At 41.6% G+C, this 25,867-nt stretch overlaps 1 protein-coding gene across 2 annotated transcripts in view; it reads left to right on the top strand.

The window, feature by feature from the left end:
* The first annotated feature begins 2,512 nt into the window (after positions 1-2,512).
* stai (stathmin) overlaps positions 2,513-25,867 on the top strand; it is a 95,630-nt gene continuing 72,275 nt past the window's right edge. The window contains exons 1-2 of one of the 2 annotated variants that reach the window (XM_080272396.1): positions 2,513-2,565; positions 11,736-11,801. In XM_080272396.1, the coding sequence (XP_080128522.1) occupies positions 11,753-11,801 (49 nt within the window). In that variant the 5' untranslated portion in view covers positions 2,513-2,565; positions 11,736-11,752. Of the gene's footprint in view, positions 2,566-11,197; positions 11,251-11,735; positions 11,802-25,867 lie in introns of those variants that run through there. The other variant, XM_080272397.1, reaches the window with a different exon arrangement.

The raw sequence follows: 25,867 nt of genomic DNA, 5'->3' as shown, positions 1-25,867 counted from the left end.
TACAACGGCTCTGCATACTTTCCATACCGCTTCTTTGTGTCTAACGCCATATACTTGTGCTAATCTGCTGTTTAAACTCAGCAATCCAGGTAGAGAGGTGACAATTTTACTCCAACAAAAAGTGAACAGGGTACAGGAGAGACGTGTGATGTCTCAGTTAAACCCTTCAGTACCATGACTTATCTTAGTGGTCTTTTTATAATGAACTTTCTACTGCCAGACGATTTTATGCTGTTTATGGGTAGGTCGCTGCTATAATAGTAAAGTAAAAGTTTCCATGATACCCTAACCCTTCAGTCCGATGACATTCACATTTCATTCGTCCAGTTTTCAGACGATTTTATTCAGCTTGGGAAATCCTTTTATTAGCGAGGAGGTTCATGAAGGCCACAGCTAACCCCTCCATATTGAGAAATTTATCCTAAGGTGAATAAAATCGTTTGGAGATAGCAGGAATGCGAGTATAAGAAATAGCACATTTAATGGGATGACTTACTGAAGTCTGTTGTAATCCTGCATTACCTGTCTTCTGCCATCCTTTAAATATCTGTTTTGGCCCTCACTGATAATGGGCCATTACTCTGCATGGTTGGCACATGAAGCTTCGTATCACCTCTTCCTTTGCTATTTATGCTGCATATTACGCGTCAATATTCTTTTGTGCGTTTTTCATTTCGTGTTATACCGTAGGTTGCAAAAATTAGAGATGTTTTGAAACCTCCACAGCCACATAGAGCATGACCCTATGTTTCCTTATATGTTAGGACCGGTTGCTAGGTGTAAAGTAGCAGCACAAAAAAGAACAAGAAAAATCACTTCTGCTAGATTTAATTGTAAGGTGTAGTGCAAAGCAGATCCTTCTATACACACACACACACACACAAAGCTGCCTCAACATCCCTCTTAACAAATCTGCACAAGTTGCGGCAAGTAGTTACATGGAGAGAGAGAGAGAGAGAGAGAGAGAGAGAGAGAGAGAGAGAGAGAGAGAGAGAGAGAATAAACGAGACAAAGGGAGACAAAAAATAACATAAAGAATCTAGTAAGTTAAAAGTAGCTGGCCTTAATAATTATACTCTTGCATAATGTGAAAAACTTGACATGTTTATACACCCTAGTCATCATGAAAAACAATGCTGGGCCTGCATATGAAACAGCCTTTTGTAGCAAGGATAAAGCATTCATACGTAAATAGTTTCACTGTTATGAACATATGGGAAGAATGGCTTCAATAAGCTTGCTATGAGAACGCTTACATTACTATCTCGCCTATTTTTACCTCAGTACATTTACGTATTATAATTTTTTCCCACTTACATAGACGGATTTTACTCTGCTTAGGAGAACCCCTAGTGGTGAAGGAGCTCCAGAAGACTGCATCCAACCCATTTCATAACTTCACTTTATGTGAGAGTACTGTAGAAAGGACGTACTCGGGTTAAAGAGAAAGCATCGAGAAAACTATTGTACGACTGGCCCTAATCCATGGCAGCAGAAACTCACCTACATTTAGTGTAAAGAAAAATAAATAAACATTCCAAGATTGTATCATGAAATACTGAAATATTCCTACACATCGTTCAAATGGCAAGACAATCGAGATAATAATCTAAAGGCGTATTTATAAGCACTCCTAAGCTTCAGCTGTGTGTAAGATTGCTTGTTTATATATTTAGCTCCTTTTATTCAATTACCACTCCCCCATTAAACTAAAGTGAATAGAGAATTAACAAAAAAAGAAAGAAAAAGAAAAAAACGATATGAACTGATACTGACACTCGTTTACCGCGGGAAATAGTTAGGAACCGATATAAATTCCGTCATCGACGTTTCATGAGATCCTGATATGGCAACATCCACCATATGAAAAACTGTGCGATGTGGTTGTATTTCTAGCACGCAGGGAGCATTGCAGTTAACGATATGTATGAATTATGGAGAAAATAACGAGGTTCAGCCATGTGGAGCCATGACAGGAAGTAGTGAGACAGCTTTGAGATAAAATTCTGTGTACAGCTTATATTATGCGGGTAGGTAACGTCTGTTCCCGTCACCGTTCACTTTCAACGTTGGTGTCCTGTCTTTTAAAATCTCCTCATGTATATCTTGAAAACGTGAAAGCTGGGAGCGCAGACATAAAATGTAAGTTGTTTTGCATGTAATGAGTAAATAGTCAACTTCAGTGAATATTACTAACGAAAAAGAGAGAGAAAAGAGAGTAAATAATAGTATCTCGAAATAATAAGAAACAATACTCAACCCACAGAAACTTCTCTTCCTGCATATATACCCCACACAACCTTTAAAAGAAACATGGCGCGGTAGATTCGTATGGTCCAATCAGCGCCTCGGTAGCAAAATAAAATACATGTCTAACCAATCACTGTGCTTCTTGTATAACACGTGGGTGGTGGCGGGCCAATCAGCCGCCTCCTTGTACAGCCCAGGCCAGAGCTTTGTGGCGGAATATATGCGTTGTTCAGGCACTGACGGTGCTCACACACGAGTTTGATTTTGTCTGGTTTTGTGCTCCAGTCTCTGCATTTCTACGTTCTCGCACCTCCAGTAAGTAAAGCAGGAGTTTGTCATCGTGTGTGTTACGTAAAATAATATCCTGGTGAAGTGTCGAGGTGTTATGAGTGATAATTCGCACCATGTTTTGAAAACCCAGTGTTACCCAGTTCGTAGCTCCCTGTGCCCTTTTTTCTGTTAGCCATTTCTGTCGGCCTGTATGTTTGGTTATAATCCCTTATTGTAAGTGCTATATTGTTGGCAGTTGTCTCGATTGTTGTTAGAGTCAGGGATGGGTTATATAACAAATGGCAGCTCCTTTGTGTCCAGCGGGAATGGTATGGCATTTTAGTTACTAATCTAATTTTGCGCTACTGCTTGAGACCAAGTATCCTAAGTAATGTTTGAAGTATCAAGTTTAGTCACGTGTGATATTAAGGTTTACCGGGTAGAAATTATATGGTTTTCCGAAGTCGATAGGCACTTATGATTGTTTACAAGCCTTACGGTTCACATTTTTCTTTGTGATACCATTACTAAGCTAACATAAGCGTTAAGGATCCAGGTATTAATTCCCCAAGTATATTTTATTTAAGTTACCTCCAGACTTGTTCCGTTTGAGACGGTATGAAGGGGTTAGATTTTAGCCTTCATTGCCACCGTTAATGGTCTAGGTCCGTCCTTTCTGAGAGGGAGGGAAACGTACCATATTCAGTGGTCGGGTGGGCAAGCCAGGCGGAGTATTTTTACCATTGTACCACCTTAAATCAATCCTAGTTGTCTAGGCAGCAGTTTATAATGACTTAATAATTTTACAGTACTGTAGTAACTACAGTCTTTATCCTACATCGAGTAACCTGCAGAATTTATTAGGGTGGCGAGTAAGTAGTTTCATGAAATAGTTGATTCCATTTAGAGTCGCCTGGCGCTTATTGTTTGTCGGTAGTATAGTATCATACTATCATTAGAAGTAAAATAAACAAGTTGGTTTAGTGGTATGTTGTGAGGGTAGCGTGGTGAGACGGCCACAGCAAACTGCCCTAAGGGAGCCCTGTGACCGCTGCTGCTCCCCCATCATCCCTCCCTCCTTCTAGGCTTATCCAGGTTCTCCTCACTACTACTCCTTCCTCTCTAGACAGTGTACTTGGTGCTCTCTGCTCTCCATACTGGCCTTTTGTCTCAGTTTAAGGGTTCGTAGACGGGATGGTAGAGGACAACTGTAAGTCGGTCATTTCTCCTAGACTCGTTCTTCCTCCTGTGCTCTCCCTTCAGATTTCTCATTGTTTTGAACTGCTCCTCTAGGCTTCTCCATGATGTTATGCTGCCACTCTCCTTCCTTTTGCCCTCTCGCATATTCTAGTATGCTCCTGTGCTTTCTTTATTCCCTTGTTCGTTCCTCTTACCCTATAGGCTCGACATAGTCTTTTTGCTCTCATATGCTTCTGTCTTCCTCAGTTTCTCGTTCATCCTGTAGACTGTGTGTGTGTGTGTGTGTGTGTGTGTACTTCCTAGTTTCCGTGTATTCCTTTTCGTACGGCTCTCCCCACACTTTGTTCAGCTCGCTGTTTCTCATTTTTCTCCGGTTGTCTCCAGTTTACGCCTTTCTCATTTGTGTTCGCGTTTTTCCACTTCGTACTGTACTTTCTTGTCCCTTGTCTTCCACATCTTGTAGTAGCTGTTTTCTTTCCCTGTCCTTCCTGGATTTTCCTTGTTCTAGGCTAGCGTTCGTATTTGCCCTCCCCCCCCTTTTTTTTTTTTTTTTTTTGCGGTGGCACCAACTTACATGAATTATTTTTTTAAAAGGTACCGGTATAACTGCCTTAGAATGTTTTTTTCTTGCAACCACTAGACCGCTGTCCGCATGGTGGACGTCTCGTATTTTTTTTTTTTTTTTTTTTTTTTTTTTTTTTTGTAATCCAGTAAGTGTCGCTTAGTGTAAAAAATTTTAAAATCTTTCCGAGGGATGTGAGTACTTTTTCATACCACTTGTATTTATTAATTTCTTGGTTCTTGTACGCTCAACACTTGTTTATGGTATTCTATTGCATTTTCCCCTAAAATTTCATCTCCCTTTTTGTTTATGCGAAATTTAATGACTTGGTCATCTTTAGTTTTTCTGCATTGTAACAGTGGCATCTGTTTCTATGGAGATGTCTCAGCTGATTTAATTTCCAACTCCCTCACGCACAAAACCCATTGTTGTTCCCTCCAAACTCGTGCTTTCCTCCAATTCCACCTCTTCGTCTCCCTTTCTTTGTACTTCATTTTTCCTCCTCTCCATTGTACTGTATATTCTTACTCCTCCCGTCTCCGTCTGTCTTCTCTTTGGTTGTTTCTCCCACTTTTCCCCATCGTGTTCATCACGACCACACTCATTCCCTCCCGTAAATCTTTGCCCCGTTTTTCCAAATCCCTGTCTGTTTTTCAACTTGGTTAAATCCCCATAATCCACCTTTTTTAGTTTTAACATTTAGCAATATGTCTCACTTTCTCTCCATACTATCAACGCTGTCATTCTACTTTGCTGTTCATGTTTCTCTTTACCTCTTCACCTCACCACCTGTTTATTTTTGTTTCCATGCTTTCTATTCATTCTTATGGTTTGTTTTTCATTTCCTCTCCCTCCCAGTCTCCCACCATTTCCCCAGTATTTTACCCTCTCCTCATGACCTCAGTCTTAGAGTTTTCTCCACACTTCTCGTTCCCCATTTTCTTCCCTGTTTCCTGCCCTCCTCGCCCTTTAACTGCTCTTCCGTGTAGTTTTCCTGTTCCCCTTAACCTTCCTCGCCCCCCTACCCGGTGTTCCCGTTTACCCCAGCCTCCCCTTAACTGTACTCCTCCGCTTTCTCATAGTCCCCCATTCCCCCTCTCCATCTTCTCTCCCTCAGCAAGCAGTTTCCAGCTAGTGTTTACCTTTTCTCAGTGTCCCCGGGGTAACTTTCCTTTTGTTGCCAGGAGAGCTCGGCGCGGGAACCTCATTTCGCTTGTTCCCAGTCCCAAGAGACACGGGATGGGGGGAAATGAGGTGATTTTGGGAGGGTTAATGAGTGATAAAGTTGATTGTACTTAAAACGTCAGCCACTTAGGTTATGGTAAGCCTAACGTAGCGGAAGACGATGTAATAGAGAAGCGTGGCCTTAATGAGGGAAGTTTAGAGTTAGGTTCAGGTTTTGAAGACGCTGGCTTGGCAACGAAATATGGATGAAGCAGTAAGTAATCGTAGGTTATGTAATGGTCTTGTTTGTATGGCGTATACATTTTGTAGCCGGGTTCATTTTCTGCGATATAGGATTTAATATAATTTCATAGATGGACTATTCGTCGTCCCGAATAGGCACTTTGAAATTACGTTTAGACTTTTGTTTAGTTACTCATTGACTTGTACAGCAGGTCTGGCAAACTCAGCATAAAGGATCGTAAGTCACAGCTACATGACCGTCATTTATATTACATCTGTCCACTGAACTTGCTGAATATTACTTCAGACCGACAAAGTGTCAGCTGGGGTGACATGCTGCAGGTATTTTGGTGCTTAGAAACCTGACAGTTAAACCTAGACCGTGACTTAAAAGTTCATATGCCTCCAAACCGGTAGGAGCTTCGTGAAATCTCCGCTCCCCTACCTTGACTATCTAGTCCCCCCCCCCTTCCTCCACCACCACCCATCATTCCAGTCTACACCCGTACACCCTGATACCTGGCCACACACCTGGGGCCTTCCGTGTTTCCCCCGTGGTCGCTTTGGGGTGTCTGTGCCTGTGTGTGCTGACGCTGGCGGCAGGGGATGAAAAACTACTTTGCGGGGTTTCTAGGTTATGCACATTAAGCTCTTCGGTAAGAAGTGCGTGAGTTTTTCTTCCATTATTTTTGTAGTCATTTAGTCAACGTTAATGTGGTACCTGTCTGATACAGGAGTATGTGTTTACAACATGCAGTCGGTACGTGAACCAATAATATTGTATTTGTTCTTGCAATCGCCATTTTATCGTTCTTGGATAGCTGTACTGTTTGGGAGGGTGAATTGAAATTGAACCATACTGTATACAGGCTATATAGTTATTGGATATATTTTCAGTGACTTCTTTTATATATGGGTGTGGTGAGTGGAAGTTATTCGCAATTTTTTTTTCTATTTTGGGTACCTGGTATGAATAATTTTAATTATGAAGACAAACTTAGTGTGAAATGGTTTATTGATGGAGAAAAAATATCCCCCACGATGCGGAATACACAGGTAGTCATTTAACGTTGCCGTAATAACCTGTTAGTGCATTAAACTGCAAAATCTTTTCCTAGCATAACCACAATGCTGTGATATACCGGTATGTAGACATTTGTGACAGCTACTTGTTTAGTTGTCAGCCACGCTTGTAGTTACTTAACAGAGTGGGTAAGTGTAGGCATTGGTGTTGGTACAGTATGCCACATTAGGACGATCTGGTAAGCTAGTTCTTCAGTCTTGGGCGCAGTTGAATGTGGTACGGTGTACGAGTATGTTGATGGATTGGCCTGCGCGTTTGTATATTACGAGAATTTTAGTAGGACTGATATGTTAGTTTAATGGGAAAAAAAGGAGTTTGCATCTTCATTGGAATGTTTATATCCTAATAATAATGACGGAATGTTTTAAAATACTGTGTGACGGGAGATTCGAGGCAGGTGATGAGTTATTGTGAGAAAGGGCTGGATGGAGACAATGTGAAAGTGAGGTACGGTAGGGCGGGTTGAGATGCCGCCAGTTGGGTATTGAAGGAACGAAATAGGGCAAGTGAGGAATGGGTGTGTTTACGAGCAGCACTCATATACAGGAGATTTTCAAAATGACATTGTTTCTGTTCGTCGTGGGTATTTAGTGAAATCGGCAAATCAGGTTTGTAGCTTAGGTAGCTGTGGAACTGTTAGTTTATCTGCAGTTTCTTGAGGACCTGATTTAAAAAAAAAATGCATATGACTATGGCTTGTTATACTTTGATGTTCATTTGGGGGAGTACAGTAAGTGAAGGATGGGCTTAGCCTAGTATCCTGAATGGATGGAGGGATTCAAATGATGTAAGGAGGTTGAATGGTAGGTGAGGACAGTTTTAGTACTGATAGGAAACCAGACTAGGGTAGTTGTTAGGCCACGTTATGGTTTTTAGGAGATGGGGTAAGATCTCTGGAGTAGATGAGGAGAGGCGATTGGATGATGCGAGGAATGGGTTTAGTTTGTGGTATTTTGGGAAGGTGGTGGTAGTGGGTGGTAGGGGCCAAGTCATATGATGGGACTGAGGGATTCCGATGATCGGGTTAGAGGCATCTGGTGAAGTAAGGGAGAAAGGTAAGGTCAGGCATTGGTGTGGATATGCTAGTTGGTAAGGGTAGGTAGGTTTTTGGTTGATGAGTCAGATTGAGTGGCGTCGGATGGGATAGAGCGAGTGATGGCGTGAAGAGTGGCGCCGGCCAACCAGGTCATGTGAGATGGGTTGGTCAAGTGTGATCAGAGAATTGTGGTGATACGAGAAAAATGGATGGGAATGAGGTCACTTGATATGGAGGGTTGGTTGGGTGACATAGGGTTAGTGTGTACGAGGCCTGTCGTGGGAGGGGTGAGGAATAGGGTTAGGGCACGTGATGAGTCCGATTAGATTGAGGATAGGGATGAGGAGAGTCTGATCGTAGGGAATAGGAATGACATCATGGGGTGAGTTAATGGGATTGGGTCAGTGCGATGTTGGGGTTAGAACAGTGAGTTCTTGGGGGTGAATGGGGTTAGGTCACAAAATGGGTAGTGATGTAGGGTTAGGGGCAGTCAGATCGTGAGGAAAGAAGGTTGGGGGAGGGGGGGAGACAGGGTAACGTGGCGTTATGACGTGGCCAAGGTGCTGTGATTGGATGAGGTAATGGGGTTAGTCAAAAAATGTTGATGAGGGACAGAATTATGAAACAAAGTGGTCTTAGATAGTGAGGGATATTGCTAAGCCCATTAAAATGATTGTTGCACATTTGGTTATCGCCGGACAATATTTAGGGGAGACCCCGTAGTTAAAAGGTTGCCACGTAGTCTAATGGGATGGGTGGACGAGGTAGAGGGGTTGATTACGTGGTGGGGTGGCTGTGAGCGAGGGTGGCAGGGTGAATGACCAGCCCGGCCGGTGGTGTCACCTTTAATTCCCCCTCCCCCCCACTACCCCCAGTCCTCTCCAACAGCCTCACCCTCTTAACTCATATTTTCGCATAATTTTAACGGTGATTTGATAATTGGTGCGTTCTGGTGGCGAAGGTGAAGTGAATTATGCTGTGAAGTTAATTTTGCAAGATCCTAGTTTCTAGTTTTATAGCAAAATTTTTATAACTGACAAAATACTTGCATTTCCAGTGGGATTGGGAATATGAAATTTGAGCATAGCAACAGGAATATTGTGTTTTATGGCTGCCGTAAGGATTTTTTTTTCAAAAATTTTATTGAATATTTAAACTATCACATCTCCGGGAACAAGTCTTTGGTATTAACATTAACGAGGTGATGGAGAGAAAGGTAAGGTGAGCTAAAAGAACACTTAAGCAGGCGTGAGATATCGTTGCTTGAAGCTATACCGGTACACATGCCGTATCAAATTTATGATGTAACATTTTCAAGGTGGAAGTAGTGACCGAGAGAGAGAGAGGGAGGGGATGCTAAAATGGTATTGTAATAGATGTAAGATTAATCATTGTTGGGAACTAGTGGTATGCCAGTAAATGTAAGGTTAATCGTTGCTTGGAACATGAATTACAGTTAATAAAAAAAAAAAATCATACATTGTGGTTTGATGTAACGTTTGCGGTAGCAGTGGTAATGAGAGAGGAGGGAAGCTAATACAATACTACAGCCGCCAGTTTTCTACTTCGTGGCTGGGGACTTGAATCTATAAACAGAACGTGATCAAGATTAGTGATTAGATGTAACGTATATAAGGTGGCATAGTCAAAGGTAAAAGAGAGTGGAGTTAAAATGGGTCTGTAACCCTAAAACGAAGATTACCTTTTTTTTTTTTTTTTTTTTTTTTTTTTTTTTTTACTAAAATACAATAACGGAAGTTTGTGGTTGAATGTATCCCGTTCAGGGTAGCAGTGGAGGAGAGGGAATCTGAAATGACAACGGACCAAGTTAAATTTCGTTTCGAGATACAAATAAACGCGACTATAAACCACAGTAGTATCAAAGTTTGTCATTGTTAGTTCCGAAAGGTGGCAACTGTGAAGATGAGGGGGTAGGGGAGTTAAACATGACACGGCAACAGATGGAAATAAAAGATGTTGATTTATTGCTTGAAACTAAAATATAAAATTAAGATCACATAAGATGTAAGATCAAAGGATCACGGTTGGAAGTAACTTTAGCATAATGGTATTGGTGAAGACGAAGGGAGGAGCCGGAGTATCATTAGACGACCGAGTTTAAATTTCGTAACTGTAATCCGACATGTAAACGACGTAAAAGCAAAGTTTGTGGTTGGATGTTAGCCTCGGTTTGCAAGGTGATAGTGCTGAAGGAGAGAGGGTAGGGAGGGTCACGGGAGATAAAATGACACTGCAGCAGAAGTGGGTGAGGTATGGTATCGATTGTGGCGTAAAGTGTCGAAGTTGCCATGCCACGTATTGACGGATGAAATGGGTTCTGGGAGAGGGGCAAGTTGACAGGAAGGGTTGTTTATCGGCTTCATTTACCTCAGCCCGTTTTATACCTAGATACGCTGATTGTCTTTTATTTGTGGTATTATCAGACGATTATAGTGAGTGTAGGGAAGATCTGTCATAATGGAAGTTTTGTACTGTTGCCACAAGACATCTTCGCTTAGGATTATTATTATTATTATTATTATTATTATTTGTGCGATTAAGAGGGCCTATGGCGATATAGTATCTGCTCAGGAAATGAATGATTTTTAAGTGGTTGAGTTGGTGTAGACTGTAGGCTGTGTGAAAGACGAGGCAGTGAATTAGCAGCGATGCGTGCAGTAAGGGACACCGGCTCCTGCACCTGACCTGACGGAGCCGCTTCCTGCCGCAGTGCAACCCCACCTTCCTCCTTCCTTCCTCCCCTCCTCTCACTCCTTCCTTCTCCCCCTCCCCTCACTCCTTCCTTCTCCCCCTCCCCTCACTCCTTCCTCCCCCCCCCTCACTCCTCCCTCTCCGGCCCTAACCCCCCTTCCACTGCTTCCCTCCCATATAGTCCTCTCGTTCCCCCTTTCCACTAGCGTTCCCCTTTCTATCTCAATTTTGTTATTAGAATCCTAAGACTTGCATACTTCTTCCAACTGGTTTTAGAGTTACTTGGAGATTTTGTGTCGTCTTGTTCATAAATTAGCATTCGATAGGATCTGATATACGGTGTAGGCATATTGATATTTTCACCCCCTTCCCCTCAGCCCCCCTTCCTATACATCCCCACACTCTGTCCAGCTTCACCGCATCTGCTGTAGAGCGGTGTCCATGTTCCAGAAAAAAATTGTCTTGTTTTTCATCTGCAAGAAGTTAATGGGTACCTCGTTTTATTTAGTATTAAGTGGTAGACTGGCCTTTTGTTTATTTAGGAAGGGTTGGGCATTCCGTGGTCCAGTCATTTTGTCACTGGGTTAGTGTCAGAGTGCGGCCATGTTGGCAGAAGAGGCCAAACACGTGGTGTAGCCTCCATAAAGCGGCCAGTCATGGACCAGGGTCACTTAGTGCAGGTGGTCGACTTCTGCAGGTCGCTCACAGTCAGCGTCATCCTTGACCCAGGTAGTGTCGCTCTGTGTACCGTACCGGGCTTATTTTGCACTTGTTAATTACCCACAGTTGTCATTGTTAACCTGTTAATTTTTTCTTTTCATCGCTGGACGGTTGTATTCATACCTCGATGTCGTAAAGCTGTTAAAAAAGCTGAATTAATTCCCCTGAAGGAATCGTAGTGAAGATGTTAGGCAGTATTAACTTGTCTCGTGTCGTTTATACGTTACTGGGTGATCCAAATACTGGCATGTACTGAAGTTGACTCTGAAATGGCGAGTCAGTTGCAACACTTGACTGCTTATTGTGCATGCGAGAGAACCTGAAGTGTAACCCCTGCTTTGCTGGGGCCTGCTTTAGTGACCTGGAAATGTAAACACGTGAAATAATTTGATTTTTCATAATCATTTTAATTTGGTTTATAGAGTATGTCAGGGACAAAAGTGTATTGATATCCAGAGTTATATTTTTGATGACTCGTACATTTTTCTTTACAGTTACAACTCCATCCAAGATGTCTGCAACAGTCGACACTGCCGCTGCCGCTGCCACCGAGCGTGAGTGTTATCATGCTTACCTGTATATTGATTTGGTGACTCCTCAGGCATGTTTGTGCATATTGCTGGAAGTCGTTATCGACCACAAGTTCGTAGCTCTGCGTCTTTACAGGTTAATGTTCCCCTTGCCAACTGTCGCGGTATGTGCGCAGTGTCTTATCAGTCAGATTGCCTAAGTGTCAGCCAGGACATGGATGGGTGTTGTAATTTAGATTAAGTGTTCCTTGTACTTTTAGTGTCATGTCCTGTAGTTCCGTCTGTCGTGTCACCTTTTATAGTGGCTGACATGTAGGCTCATATGTAGTCTTAATTCACTGTCCAGGTGTTCGTAGCTACCACCTGGTTTCATGTCACATCATGTCAGTGGTCGCGCCAATATCAACAGTTAATTGTTACTTAAAGTAGCCGACCTAGCCATGCACTCGTATAACCATGTAAACAGTGTCATTACGTGCCCATTGTCTTGTCAGTGGGCCTATCTTGTCACCAGTGAACTAATGCTTAAAGTGGCGAGCGTGGACATGACGGGGTCGGCGGAATGCAGTTGTCATGTTCCTGGCCACTCTTATCTCTCGCCGCCTTGCTTGGTTCCCCCACCCGGTAATGAGGGAGGCGGAATCGATGCTAGTTAAGGCTTGCAGACACTGCCACCGCATACTGTTTTCTGATTGGTCCGTTTGATTTTTGTTATATATTATTTATTTACTTTATTTATGGAATGGTCGTGTGAATTTACGCATCAAGCAGTATTCTGTGCTAATTAATTAAGGTTTACAGGGAAGTATTGGCTTCTTGCTTTTTCAGGGTTCGTTTGACCCTTTTTGTTTTTACGGGAGATGGGGTGGAAGGGAAGGTTGTGACTTTGTGGAGCCAGCGGAAATCGAAGCTAATTAAGGCATGCAGAAAGTGACGGGCTGCGCACTTTTCTGATAGACATGGAAAGTTTTTATTTAATTTTATTTTACATGATGGGGTGGGGATAGTGGTTTATTTTTTTTTTCCTCGAATTGTTTGGTATTTGGTTGTTAGAAGTATTTTGTTAATGCTCATTAATTTTCACCTTGGGTGAGGTGGGAGGAGTTTGTGGATTTTTTAAATTTCTCTGTTTAATGCTGTAGTTTCGTTTGGGTAACTTGTGTAGCATTAGCTGTTTGTATTTTTTTTTTAATGTGGTGGTCTGTTTTTCTTTCTTACTTTTTTTTATTTTATTTTAGTTTTAGGTTACTTAGGCCGTCTGCGGTGTGCGTATGTAACAGCCTAATGATCTGGGTGAACTGGTATGCCATGATCTTATTTTTCTTTCATTATGTGATAAGTTCATTCAACTGAAGTATTATTTGAACTTCAGGGTTAGATAGGGCCTACGTTGTAGCCGGGATTCCTTTTGTCGCTACCAGTTCTTTCCATAAATAAAATCGTCTAGAGGAAACAGGACTAGTGTGTATCGAATATACATTATAGTATTGAATAGGTCATGTGGAGTATTGGACTGAGAAGGTTTGAGATTTCTCGTTGTCAGGTAAGCGAGTTGGCCTGTCGGTGTTGCTGGCCTGAAGTATTGATTCCCGGCCTCCACTTTTACTTCCACACTTCGCCACTTTTCCTTGCCTTTCCTCCATTTTTCGTTACTTGTGGCCTTCACCCTGTTTCCTTGCTGTCTGTTCATGTTTCCTTTGCTGTTTCAGTTTTCCATGCTCTCCCCTTTTCCCTCGCCCTTTGCCTGTGCAAAGGCTTTCTACAGTTGTGTTCGTGCAGCCTCCATATTTCCTTGCTTTTCTGCACAGCCTTATTCTTTCTTTTTCACCAGCACTTAGTTTCTTATGTTGGAACTTTTCTCCCCCCCCCCTCTCTCTCTCTCATCCTTTCCTTCCACCTTCACTGCTCTCACTACCGGCCTAGGGACACAGTCCAAAGCCTTCCCCCCTACCCCCGTCCTCCCTCTCCCCCTTTTACGTTTAGCATAAGGAAACGCCAGGGTAAGTGGGTTATAAGGCGAATTTACGGTGGGGTCTCGAAGGGAAGCCATATGGGAATTAGAATTTTGTGTAATGTAGGAGTTTGGACTGGGTAGCATTTTAGCATTTGGCTAACTTGAAGATTTTCGACCTTTTTGTTGCGTATTTCACGTGGTTCAGTGTCATATGACTGGACGGTTCCGCATCTCTTCCTTAGTTCTTTGACAAGCACAATATTTTTGCGTTAATCTCTTGCTACAGCTCGACATTAGCTAAATATTGAAAGATGACAGTTTTTGGCAGAGTTAAAAATAGAATCGGACAGGTATGGTTAGATACCAGTATGTGACAGGTTGATAGTTTTGTGGTTGTCCAATTTTGTATGATGGGCTGTACTTGGGACCTGAATTTAGTTATTTGAAAGGTTTTTGATAATTAACTAACTCTGGGGCTGATAATTGACATATAGTTATCTTTTGTTTGTGGATCTTTGTTAAACTTTGTACAGCATGCTGTAGTTGGTTTGGGTTCGCTTTGTATAAGTTAAAATTAGCGTTTTGATATGAGCTTTATGCAAATATATTCAGTCAATCCTTTTGTATAAGTTAAAATTAGCGTTTTGATATGAGCTTTATGCAAATATATTCAGTCAGTCCTTTCACTACAATGTCCTTTTAATGCAACTTTTTCGTGACCTGAAATCTTTAACCCAATACTTTTCTTCTTTGAGTTTCAGGATTCATTATGGGGATGACAAATTTAGGCAAAGTTGTAGTGGGCTGTATATTTTCGTTGGCGCAAATTTAGTTTTAGACTCTGCTGTTTTAGTCCCTCACATAACGAGCCACGTGTCTATTTAGCTGATTGGCACGACAGCAAACAATTAGCATTAGTGTAAGAGGGGTTGGTGCGTGCCTACCCAGCAGAATGTACTTACACTCTTAGAGAGAGAGAGAGAGAGAGAGAGAGAGAGAGAGAGAGAGAGTGCTTGTTACAAGGAACCACATATTTTACAAGGATTTCTTAAATAAAAAGAGTGCTGCAAAGAAGCTTGCTACAACGAAGAGCCATTGTACTACAACTGCGTGAGAGAGAGGAAGGGGGGGGGGAGGCGGATGCTTAATCTTAAATACCATTTGTTCCTCTCTCCTTTACTTAGAAAAAGGCTTCGATAAAACATATCGACTATGGGAGGCTCATGTTGTTATTTCTCATGTATTATTTTTTGTATTCCTGTTTCCCTCAAACTTGAAGCTTTCCTTCTTTGCTACTCTCTCCATTTCTTCAAGTCCATTACTCTTTCCAGCATCCCCCGTTACCCTAGCTCCCTCCCTCGTTACCCCACTTTCCTCCTCTTTACCTACCAGATTTACCATCGATTCCTTGGTTCCTATCTTATCCATCCTTCCCTGACCCTCTACTTTCATTTTGCTCAAGTCCCGTCAGCTCTCAATCCCTGCTTTTCTCCTAACTCGTTTCCCCTTTATTCCTTCACGTTTTTCTTCTCTACACTCTCCCTCCCTCCTTTTCACTTTCTCCTCTTCCTTCCCATTCTTCTACTCTCCATTTTCCGTTCTTTTCCTCCACTTTCGTTGTCTGGTTATACCTCGTTTCAACCAATTTCCGTCCATATCCCGAGTCCTCATTTACCCACTTCTTCCCCTCCTGCAACAACCCATCGCTGTCAATCCCAAAGTCTTTTAGTCTCCATTTATACACTTCTTCCTTGCTACCCTCCCCCCCTCCTCCTCCTCCCAAGTCTTCTGGCATCTTCTTCCCCGCCTTTCATTTGCACATTATCTTTAGTTTGTCTTCCAGCCACATTCCGCCTTTCCCCTTTCCTTTTCCTCGAAATCCTTCCAAAGAACGTTCCTGACGAAGTGAGGGCGAAAAGCTTAGAGGAAATGGGGGGAGAGGAGGCGGGGGGGGGGGGAGTGAAAAGGAGGGATGAAGCGGAGGAAACATTTGAATGGAAATTAGGTTGCACTGTTCCACGGCAAGGGAGGCTGGTTGAGGGAGAGAGGCAGTGATTGTTGCATTAGGGCAGGCTGGTGGTTGACTGGTTTACGTTAAAGGCGTTGGCATGGGAAGGTGTGATGGTTGAAACGGAATGGGGTAAGTGGTAGACTTGGAGAGTTTACACAGGACGAGTTACAGGTAATCTACCGGTACTGGAGTGTTGACGGGAGGAAAACACACACACACACACAACAACAACAGCCTTTCCATCCTTATATAGGTGTTGAGTTTCGTAGGACGGGGTGGGGAGGGGATTGGCTTGGTGAGAGGGCGGGTGCGCCTCACGCAGGGGGTCGAAATAAGGTCATGGAGTAAATTCACTAACATTCTCGCGTTTATGTTGCGTTTGTTTATGCTTTTTAAGTAGTACGACTACCAGACTCTTCAAAAACAAACTAGTTGTTGAAATAGCAAATAGTCCGGCGAAAGTAATGTTTTTTTTTTTTGACGGTGTTTAACTTTTGTGAAGAGTTGTTTATCCTAAGAACTGGCCACAACCCAGTATGACTTGAGACCCCTGGGAAAAAGGGGGCGTGGAAATGGATACTGCGGCCCACTATAAGCGTTACTACACTTATAAGCGATTGCGGGAGGGAATAGTTCCTTTGTTTTTATTTCCACACCATTTTAATAAACTTGGGAAGATCTGTCGTAGTTAACGAGTTATTGAAGACTATCGTACCCTTCTCCTTCGAAAACCCTACCAAGCTGAAAATAGAAGCACATCGTTGGAGTGAAAGGATTTTCCGATCACTTGATGGAGTCGTACTTTTTGTTCTTGCATCACCAGACGATTATATATATATATATATATATATGCCGGTATACAGTTTAGGACAGTTCGAATTGGAAGGATAAGACATCAGGTCCACTGCAGTAGGTCCTTTCTGAAAAATTAATAGTTTTGGAAGCATTAAAAAGAAAAAAATACATAGCGTCCTCTTGGTGAAGTGGTTGTCGTATCGTGATGGCGTACAGTAGTAAATGGAAGGAATGTAAAAATGACGTTCCCCATATACTCTATACAGTAGGACGGTTGAGAAGTGTAGATAGTTTGTCTTGAAGTGATTGGGTTTAGTGGCACGTAGTAGGTAGGCGAGAGAATACCTATGGGCATTGCATTAAACCTAAAGTGGCGAAGGGGAGGGAAAACTACAATTTTTTACATTAAAACCAGGATTTAAAAAAAAATAGCCAGTGATTGTGTTAATTCGATTACTATCTAAAAATTTCTTGTCTTCCCTGGCGTTTTAGATTTGTCTTAAATTGAGAATATTGCCTACACCGCGATTTTTTTTTTTTTTTTTTTTTTATGTATGTATATTAGGCTTAATTGGTGTCATGATGTTTTAGTGTATATAATGGTTTAAATCGATAACTTGTTTAAGTATAATCCCCAGAGAGCGGGCTAATTGCGAGGTATTGTGTGACTGTCAGCAGTTTATTAGACTGGGAACATCTAAGACAACTTTCGGGAAAGTGACGTATGACCCATTTCTCTAGGCGCAACATTGATAGTTTTGCCTTAATGTTTTCTGGTACTGCTTCTGGCTTCTGCGTGCCCCATTTATTAGTGAAACTTAGCTTGAGAATAATGAATGTGTTAAAACAAGAATAATTTTCATCTCCCACATCCCTTGAATGATGACTGATATTGAACTTTTTTTTTTTTCCACTATCTTTAACCGTTTATCACTTCGCCCTAGCTCCTGTATCCTCTCCTCACGCACCAACTTCGAGTTGTTGCGACCTCCTTCCTTTGCCAACAGCTCATTTGAGGCCTCTGTTCGGCTAGGGAGGCACTTGGATCATTTGGCCACTAGAGGGGGAAGGGCAATTAATGGAGAGTTGAGGGGGGTGGGTGAGATGAATGGGTGTCTGTGGTGGGAGGGGTAAGGGAATGGAAGGTTGGGAAGAGAGGGTCAGTTAAGTGGAAGTAGTAATGGAGGGGGATAGTGAGTAATAGTGTGGGTGCAATTGATGTTTTATGGTGGGAGAGGTGAGGGCAGTGGAAGGTAGAGGAGGAGGAGGGGGGGGGGCAACTAATGGGGAGTCGGGATGGGTCTTTGTGAACAGTTATGGGGTGCGGTGCTGTTCATATGGTATATAAAGTATTGTGGGTGGGGTGAGGGCAGTAGAAAGTAGAGGTGCTGGACAAATACGTACAAGTGACGTTTTGCTTTAATCATCTGATTACGATGACGTCTTTATCTTTTTTAATACTGCCAGATTTCAGATTACTTATTTAGCTCAAAATTATTTTCGAATGGAGGGTTCAGGTAAATCCTTATCCCTCTTCGCTGATTGAGGTCCTTAATATACTCAATAGTGTGGTAGCTAACCTGAAGCAAAAATACAGCATGATAGTATCGTAGGAAAGTGGTTAAGAGGGACTCGTACCTAAGGAGTTAAGTAGTGGGAGGTGAGTACAATTACTGGGGAGTAATTCGGGAGGGGAGGGGGCTTTGAGCAATGGAAGGGTGGAGGCATCGTAATTGTTGGGAAGTGAAGGGGTCTAGGCTAGGCAAGGAGGAGGAGGAGGGTGGAGACGAGAGAGTAGCCTGATTGAACTATGAAGGACGCGTAGGCGAAGGCGGTGAAGGTGAGGCTGTATTGTAGGTGGGGCACCGTCTGGAGGACCTGAGTGGGAGAGTCTGGTGAAAGTTGTTCCTCTAGGCTGTGGATATCGGAGTGTGTGCACGTATAAGACTGGGGTTTGGATTGTGTGAATTAGGTGATACATAAATCCTTTTCGCATTCTTTGGATGCATCAGCTACCACAGGACCACTTAGTTCAGCCGAATGAAACTCCAGTACAGAGGGTTCAGCAATACCATGCTAAACCTCCGGAATGTTCAGATTTTTCTCTTCTGAATTACATAATCTGTATTTAGCCTGAATAACAAAGCTAAATGCATATATGGCAGCGAAATTTGTGAAAAAGTTTGGTTTATGTTTTAATTTGATCGCTTACCAACCTCACCCAGTCTTTAAATGACAGATCCAGGAAATTAATCCAGTTAACAGGTCTTGAATAATAATAATAACCTGATGATTTACTTGCCTGAAGAGGAGGAAAAGTTTGTGTTGATCTGACTGATTAGTGTATAAACATCCATTAATTTATATCATACTCCTGTACATTAACCTGTATGACTATTGGTATCACAGTAGCCTAATCGACTTGCCTGAAGACTGAGAAATCTTTATTGTACTGTAACTAAGTGTAAAGAGTTGAATTATACAGCCATTAACAAACTTCCATAAAAACAATCCTTGATTGCATATGAGCAATACAAACTTTTTTGTTTCTTCCATAAAGCGTAATGCCGAGCTTACTTGGTTGTGAAATTTTGTGGCCATTTAGCATGTTCAGTCCAAGAACCTTATGTCGTTTACATTCTTTCGTAACTACTGCCACACTAAATCATTGCATGGGTGAGTACCAGTATAGTGATAAGGTTAACGAAGGTTTTATCTAGCTTGCCAGTGCAAAATTGTTCAAATTGTTTGGAGATTGCAAGAACGAAATTAAATGTCACTGGTCTTCAGGGTCAGTGCATACAAATCTGTTGTACGACCATACTGAAATCGCCCAGTCATTAGTACACCTTGAACCACCGTCTTTGGCGCTGGGAGTCACGCAGCCACTGTGAAAGGTCATGAGTGGTAAGCATGGAGATAAGAAACGGTGGGCGTGATAAGGAGCCGCACTTCCTTTTATGAGACCAACCACTTTGATGTGTATGGTAGAACCAGACTTCAGTAAGACCACTTTCTAACCATATCCATTTCTATGTTTAAACTAACAAAGCGGGCGGGGAAAGCTTAAACAGAGACTGCTGTCAAAATGAAATTTACCTCCAACGTGTCCTTCAGCATGAATGATGTTTAATACATGTTCATGTATTGTATCGGTCTAAACTACCACAAAGGCGACATGGGGAAGGTGAAAAGGTAGACTAGACTGAATTTATACTGATTTTGTTAGACCAGGCCGCGTCATTTGCGTAGTTGGGTTGGGATAGTTTACTAATTTGAATTCATACAATTTACTCTTAATAGATGAACCAACCTGACGCGTTTTGTAGGACAGATAGTGTACACTGATTCTCGTGTTAGGGTAGGGCACGTGATCAGTTTGGCTAGACTGAGAGCTTCTATTTTGAATTATTATTATTTTTTTTTACAGTCTTTGTCTTGTGTGTGTGTGTGTGTGTGTATATATATATATATATATATATATATATATATATATATATATATATATATATATATATAATATGTGTGTGTTACACGAATCTTTTGCCAGACCACGTGACCTGTTTGGTTGGACTAAATTTATACGGAATTAATAAGCTTCTCTACCTCATCGGTTTGGTTGAATTAAGATTGTAGCATTTAGAATCAGTAGTAGGCCACGTGATTCTTTTTTTCTAGGTGTGCGTGAGCGAATTTATACTTTTTTTTTTTCCCCCCCCCTCCTTCGAGACTATACCAGTTTGGATCTGTACGGATTACTGTTACAGAAGAGCACTTGATGATTGGATTGGGATAGCGCACCGTTTGGATGAAAGCGAACCCAGATTACTGGGTGATAGACTTAACAGAGCATCAGATAAACTACATTCGGAGCCAGTTTAGTGAGGGATGATCCTTGCTTTGATTTACGTTAATTAACGCTCTGACGATTGAGACGCACTGCACCGCGAGTATTTTGTTGTTGACCGTCGTCTGAGTTATGAACTTATTCCACCACCGTTCGTAAGCCACCGTACGAAAACAGCTTTGATAGTGCTGTCAGCTCTGTTCCTTAACCAAAATCCCTGGAAAAACAACTTTCATATCAGAAACCGTTCGGCATTTTATTTAATACCAGAAATGCACATTTTCCCCTGCTTAATTACCATTGAATGATGGTTGCTGAAAATGCAGAAATGCTAGATTAGTTAAAACATGATTATGCTGTCAAAGTAACTTGAAAAGGCGACGATATATATATTTGACTGACGTACGATATGTAAGTTTCTCATTCTTTGCACCGATAATTACCTTAGCAGTGCAGAGCTATACAATTGCTTTCTGTTTCATCGTAAGGTATGCGAATGTTTGAGAATTGGCAGGAGCGGTTGGAAAGTAAGAACCTGACTCGCATACCTACCGAGTCACTGTATGGACCGTGTGCATAGGTGTTGGATTGAAGAGTATGTCTAAATGACCACGTTCGTTATGAAAGCTTTGTTGTGGGTTAAGTGATGATTCCTTTCGTTTAGTTGTAAAGGATGGTTATGGATTTTTTAAATTTTTTTAATTTTTTATTATTTATTTATTTATTTATTTATTTTTTTTTTAATGTTATCGAACCATTCTTAGTTGTTGATCAGTGTATTGACTAATTTGTTCGCTAAACCGGTGCTTTGCGATTAGTTTAGTAAATTTCAATAATATTTGTGGGATATGAAATATTGTCCTTGTGTCAGGAGTGGACATGTGTAAGAGGGACAGCGAGGGCGCGGCGCCAGGAATACAGCTGTCCTCCCTCCCAGTTCCCCAGCACTCGTCTCCATTACCCACCGGTTTTCCCTCGACAACGCCCCGCTCTTCTCCCGGAACCAGTGACTCACCTTGGCAACCCATTCTGTTTCCACCTTCCCTATGTCGTCTTTGTGGTAGCTTAGGCCGATACAACAAATGAACATGTATTAAAAATCCATTCATGCTGAAGGACTTAGAGATAAGTTTCATTTTACTGTCTCTGTATAAGCTTTTCCCGGCCGCTTCGTTAGGTTAGACAGAAGTGGATGTGGTTAGAAGATGTCTTATTGAAGGACTTGATAGTAATTAGTTCACTGGCAGTGTACCGTGTTTCCACGTTCCCTGTCCTCCCTTTGTATCAGCAACAGTACCGGTAATAAGGAACGCGAAAAATGTGTTGTGGATTTGCTTATTTCACCGGGGCAGAAAATACTGTTCCCACCTTTTTGGTTGTTTATGCAGGTATTATAAATAGAAGTGAAACAAAGAATTTGAATGCTACCCATCACTAAGATTTTTCCCCAAAACTCAGTAAAACCGTTTAGCGGTAACAAGTCATGGTAACAAAGGGGGTTCTGTAAAACATGTGTCGCGGGTAAATCTGAGTGTTGAAATACGTATCCTTTTACTGATTTTTATTTTATTGTCATCAGTATTCAGTGTTTCGTCATCACAGCAGTAATTTTGGTGTTCGTTTTGCCGACATTAAACAACACTTCTGTTACTGCCATGGCCATAAATACTGGTTGCGTGTATTGTCACGTATGCCAGCAGAACACAGTTTTAGCGTATTGTTAAGCTCACCTAACAATTCGTGTTTTAGTATTATCATCCTCAGAACAACAGCATTTTCATCGTTTAAGGATCACAATAAATACGATTGTGGGAGCTGTGTATATAAATTCATGGGAAACTTTTATGGCGGTGCGAGCTGTAAGGAAGTGGGTGGACACGCCTCGAGCAACTCTACGGTCTGCTTCTGCCACACATCACTATATCACATTTTCTTTGGTCGTTTCACGAGCACGGCTCCTGTTTTCTTTGGGTAACACCACTGGAACTATAAGATTTGCAGTGTTGTTACTTCTGTGCCTCACCTTCAGGTTAATGAAACCGTCCGGCATTAGCTTGAAAACATGGCAAGTTAGCTGATCATAAGAGAGTAAGTTGTAACAGAATTGGCACTCACTGTAGGTTCTTCTTCCTGTGCCGAAGAAATTTCTGACGGTTGCTGAAACTGATTGGGTTACTGGTTAGCTAATATGGGAGAAATTTGACTAATGTTGGCTACGTATATTTTCTTTGGAGGTTTTGCGGGTACAGTAATTTTCTCTGGGTATTGACAATAAAACTGGAATATGCGATTATTATTCCTTTAATCATCCTGACATATTCACCCCAAAGATGGGATAAGGTGGAATCCAGAAACGGAGAAAAGCTGAAAATATTTATTACTGTCTGTATTTCATGTTGAGAGATAAGAACCGAAGACAAAAGCTGCATTGTATTGCTAGGTTTGGATGGCACATTCTTGTAATACAGGAGTTTAAGGGCAAATATTTCATATGTTTTGTTGAGAAACATTTTAATTTCCCCCATCAGTCATGTGTCAAATGGTGGTTTAGGTTCCCTTCCTTGTTAAAAGCTTCCCGGATGTCTGGAACATGGTGTTGAAAGGGGGGAGAATGGGTAATTTAAGAAGCTGGCTCCCCTTTTAGTCCCTCTCCATTTTCAGAGGGAACTTGGGTTAACCTTTCTACATCCCTCTCCCTCTACCCGCATCATGTATCTCGCTGGTTGCCAGTGAGGGGATCTTTTAAAGGTGCAGTTTTGGGTGCGATTGTTTTTATATTCCTTAAGATTTATGATTTAAAGCACGGAACTGGGCCCTTGATTAGGCTGTCGTGTACTTGCCAGCTGTAATGATCTCACTTCGATTTCTGAAAGGGTTGTTATTTTATTCTTTCGTTATCAGTACATCTGATTGATCCGTTACGGAGGTTCTGAGGTCAGCGGCTTGACATGTAATGGAAATATACGATGAGTCAGTGTCTGCCCTTCCCCCTTTCCCCTTGGCTGAATAATGCAATCAGGATGCGACGATAAAACCCTTTAGTTGACACAAAACGAAGAGTGTGGAGTTGCAAATAATCAAATGTATCCTTGTTTCTCATAAGTTAGGGTATTTATTTAATGTTGGGCTATTTCTTTCAGTCTTTGCGCGGTAATTATTATTTTCTTGTATCATGGCATTGTATTAACATCCCTTCACGTGGTTGTGGGTACTAATCCCTCGTGTTTCAATTCTACATGCGATGCATTACATTACACGAGGAGCGTACTATCATATGTAAATAATCTGTGCTGTTAGTGACCTTATGTCGATTCTAGTATGGAGACTTCCGGTTGTTAGTACAGGTTTTTGTGACTCCAGGCTCATCTGTAGTAATTCTACGTGCACTGGTAACTCATAAGAATGTTGTCCCGTGTTTCTTCAGATATTTATTTGTATTCATCTTTCTTGTAGTTAAAGGTTAGATAAGTTTTGTGAAGGATTAAACTGACAAAAACAATGGGCAATCTAGGTAGATGGTCTCGTTCGTTTCAGCCTGAGGACACCTTTTTAATTATTAACGTTAAGTTTTAACTCCTTGCGTTTTTTTTTCTTTTTCTACGTAGCTAGAGGCTCATAGTGAGCGTTAGTTGTTTGGAACCCCCATCACTTAGTAAAGGTTCCCAAGTCTGAATAAATATGGAAAAAAAAAACACGAATCACAAATAAATGAATAAATAAATAAATAGGATAAATAAATGCCAGTGTAGTGAAGGGCTTAACAATAGACAAGGGAAAGCTGGGAGTCGGGTGAACAAGGGGACGGTGGGTGGGTCTGGGGCCCAAATTTAAAAATCTTCTTGGACTTAGGTTGATGTTTAACATTGTTTATGCTGGTCTTCACTCGTATACTCGTACAGATAACCCTCATAAAACGCTCAACCAATCTGAAGTGAATGCGAGAACAATTTTTATTTCAACTAAGAGCAGGTGATTTTATTCAGCTGAGCAAGCCATAGGATCTTGAGAGTTAATACTGTCACAATTAACCATCACATTACTGGGACTTTTAGTATTGATGTCCAACTAACTCGTGTTTATTTTGTGCTGAGTGATGGGAGATAGTAAAGATGGTTGATAAATACGAACTCAGGTCCAGCCAATGAGTCACCCACTGCGCTTCTCTACTTGGTAGCGCGACCCACACCCACCTTGAGACGTATTCTCGTCGGTTTAACAGGCTGTCTTGCACATGCCCTGACCAGTTTCTTTTTGCATGTGACACGTTAATGTTATCTTTATATTACACATATAACACCTCAATATATTTCTGTATTATTGAATGATACCTTAATATTAACGCTATTTATTAGTCTTACCCAGCATGTAGCACCTAGTCCGCAGTAGTTTATTTCTATAAGAGTCGCGTTAATATTATTTTACTAATGTGGACTACAGCAACTTTCTTTCTATGCCAGTTTTTCCGGATATGGCACGTGAACTTTTTATTTTATCAAGGCAGACTTGATAGCACATTTTTCGTGCCAGTTTATTTCTACAAATTGCTCACTAATATTTTACTTTGTGGACTATGTCCATAATTAGACAAACATGAATGCAGCAATTGGTGAGCGCATACCTCCGCTAACGCCTACACCATACTAGTCAGGTCATCAAAATTTAATATACTCTTCCTTGGCCTATGACTTGCATAACCCCATAATTCATTGAAATCCATCATCAGTACCTTTGAGATCTTGTGGACAAACAAACGGGTGAATACACAAGCTCCTTCAGCTCCGTTGACGGGGGTAATACTTGTCAAGAAATTAGAAATGTGTAGTATGCGCAGTAAATCTTAAGGGGAGTTAGCAAACATCTTAAGGCAGCGAGAATACGGCCTCTTTCGTCTTTCCTCCCTATCACAGCTTTACTCACATAACGCTGGGAAGCAGTTGTCACCACCAGTGCTTATCAAATTATTAAGGCTTGATAACATTGTTGAGCCATGCAATAGGTATTGAATGTGTTGAAACATATTTATTCCCCTTAGCTGTCTGCATATTTAAGGAAAATGCACCATCTGACCTTTACACAGAAAATTTTCCTCGTCTTTAGTCATTAAAAATGGAGATCGTGGGGATCTTTGCACGCCTGCTCATGATATCGCATCTTAAGTAATGTATTTATATTTACACAACAGCATTTGTTCGTTGACCTTAATTAGCACTGTTTGCAGAGAGCGTGTAATTTAAGCGTTTATAATTTGCGGTGTTGGTGTAAATTGTTGCATGGCCTGACTAGGTGACATTAGGGTTGAGCGGACTACCTGGCGACACCTGGCCGTCTGTGCGTGTTGGTGTGGCTCCCTTCTGTCTGTACTTGTGCCCCAAACATTCACTGGTCACAACTGGACGCCTGTTCATGGAGGGTCGGATGGAGTTTTGCGTTGAAATATCACTTGCCACGGATTGCTGAGGAACTTTGCTCGTATTGTCATTATTCACTTG

Source organism: Coenobita brevimanus, chromosome 50 (genome assembly GCF_032717465.1).
Source record: "Coenobita brevimanus isolate Jiangsu-jjx chromosome 50, ASM3271746v2, whole genome shotgun sequence".
In the NCBI taxonomy this organism is placed as follows: Eukaryota; Metazoa; Arthropoda; class Malacostraca; order Decapoda; family Coenobitidae; genus Coenobita; species Coenobita brevimanus.
Note: the sequence above shows the minus strand (reverse complement) of the source record. Positions and strands in the feature narration are given on the sequence as shown.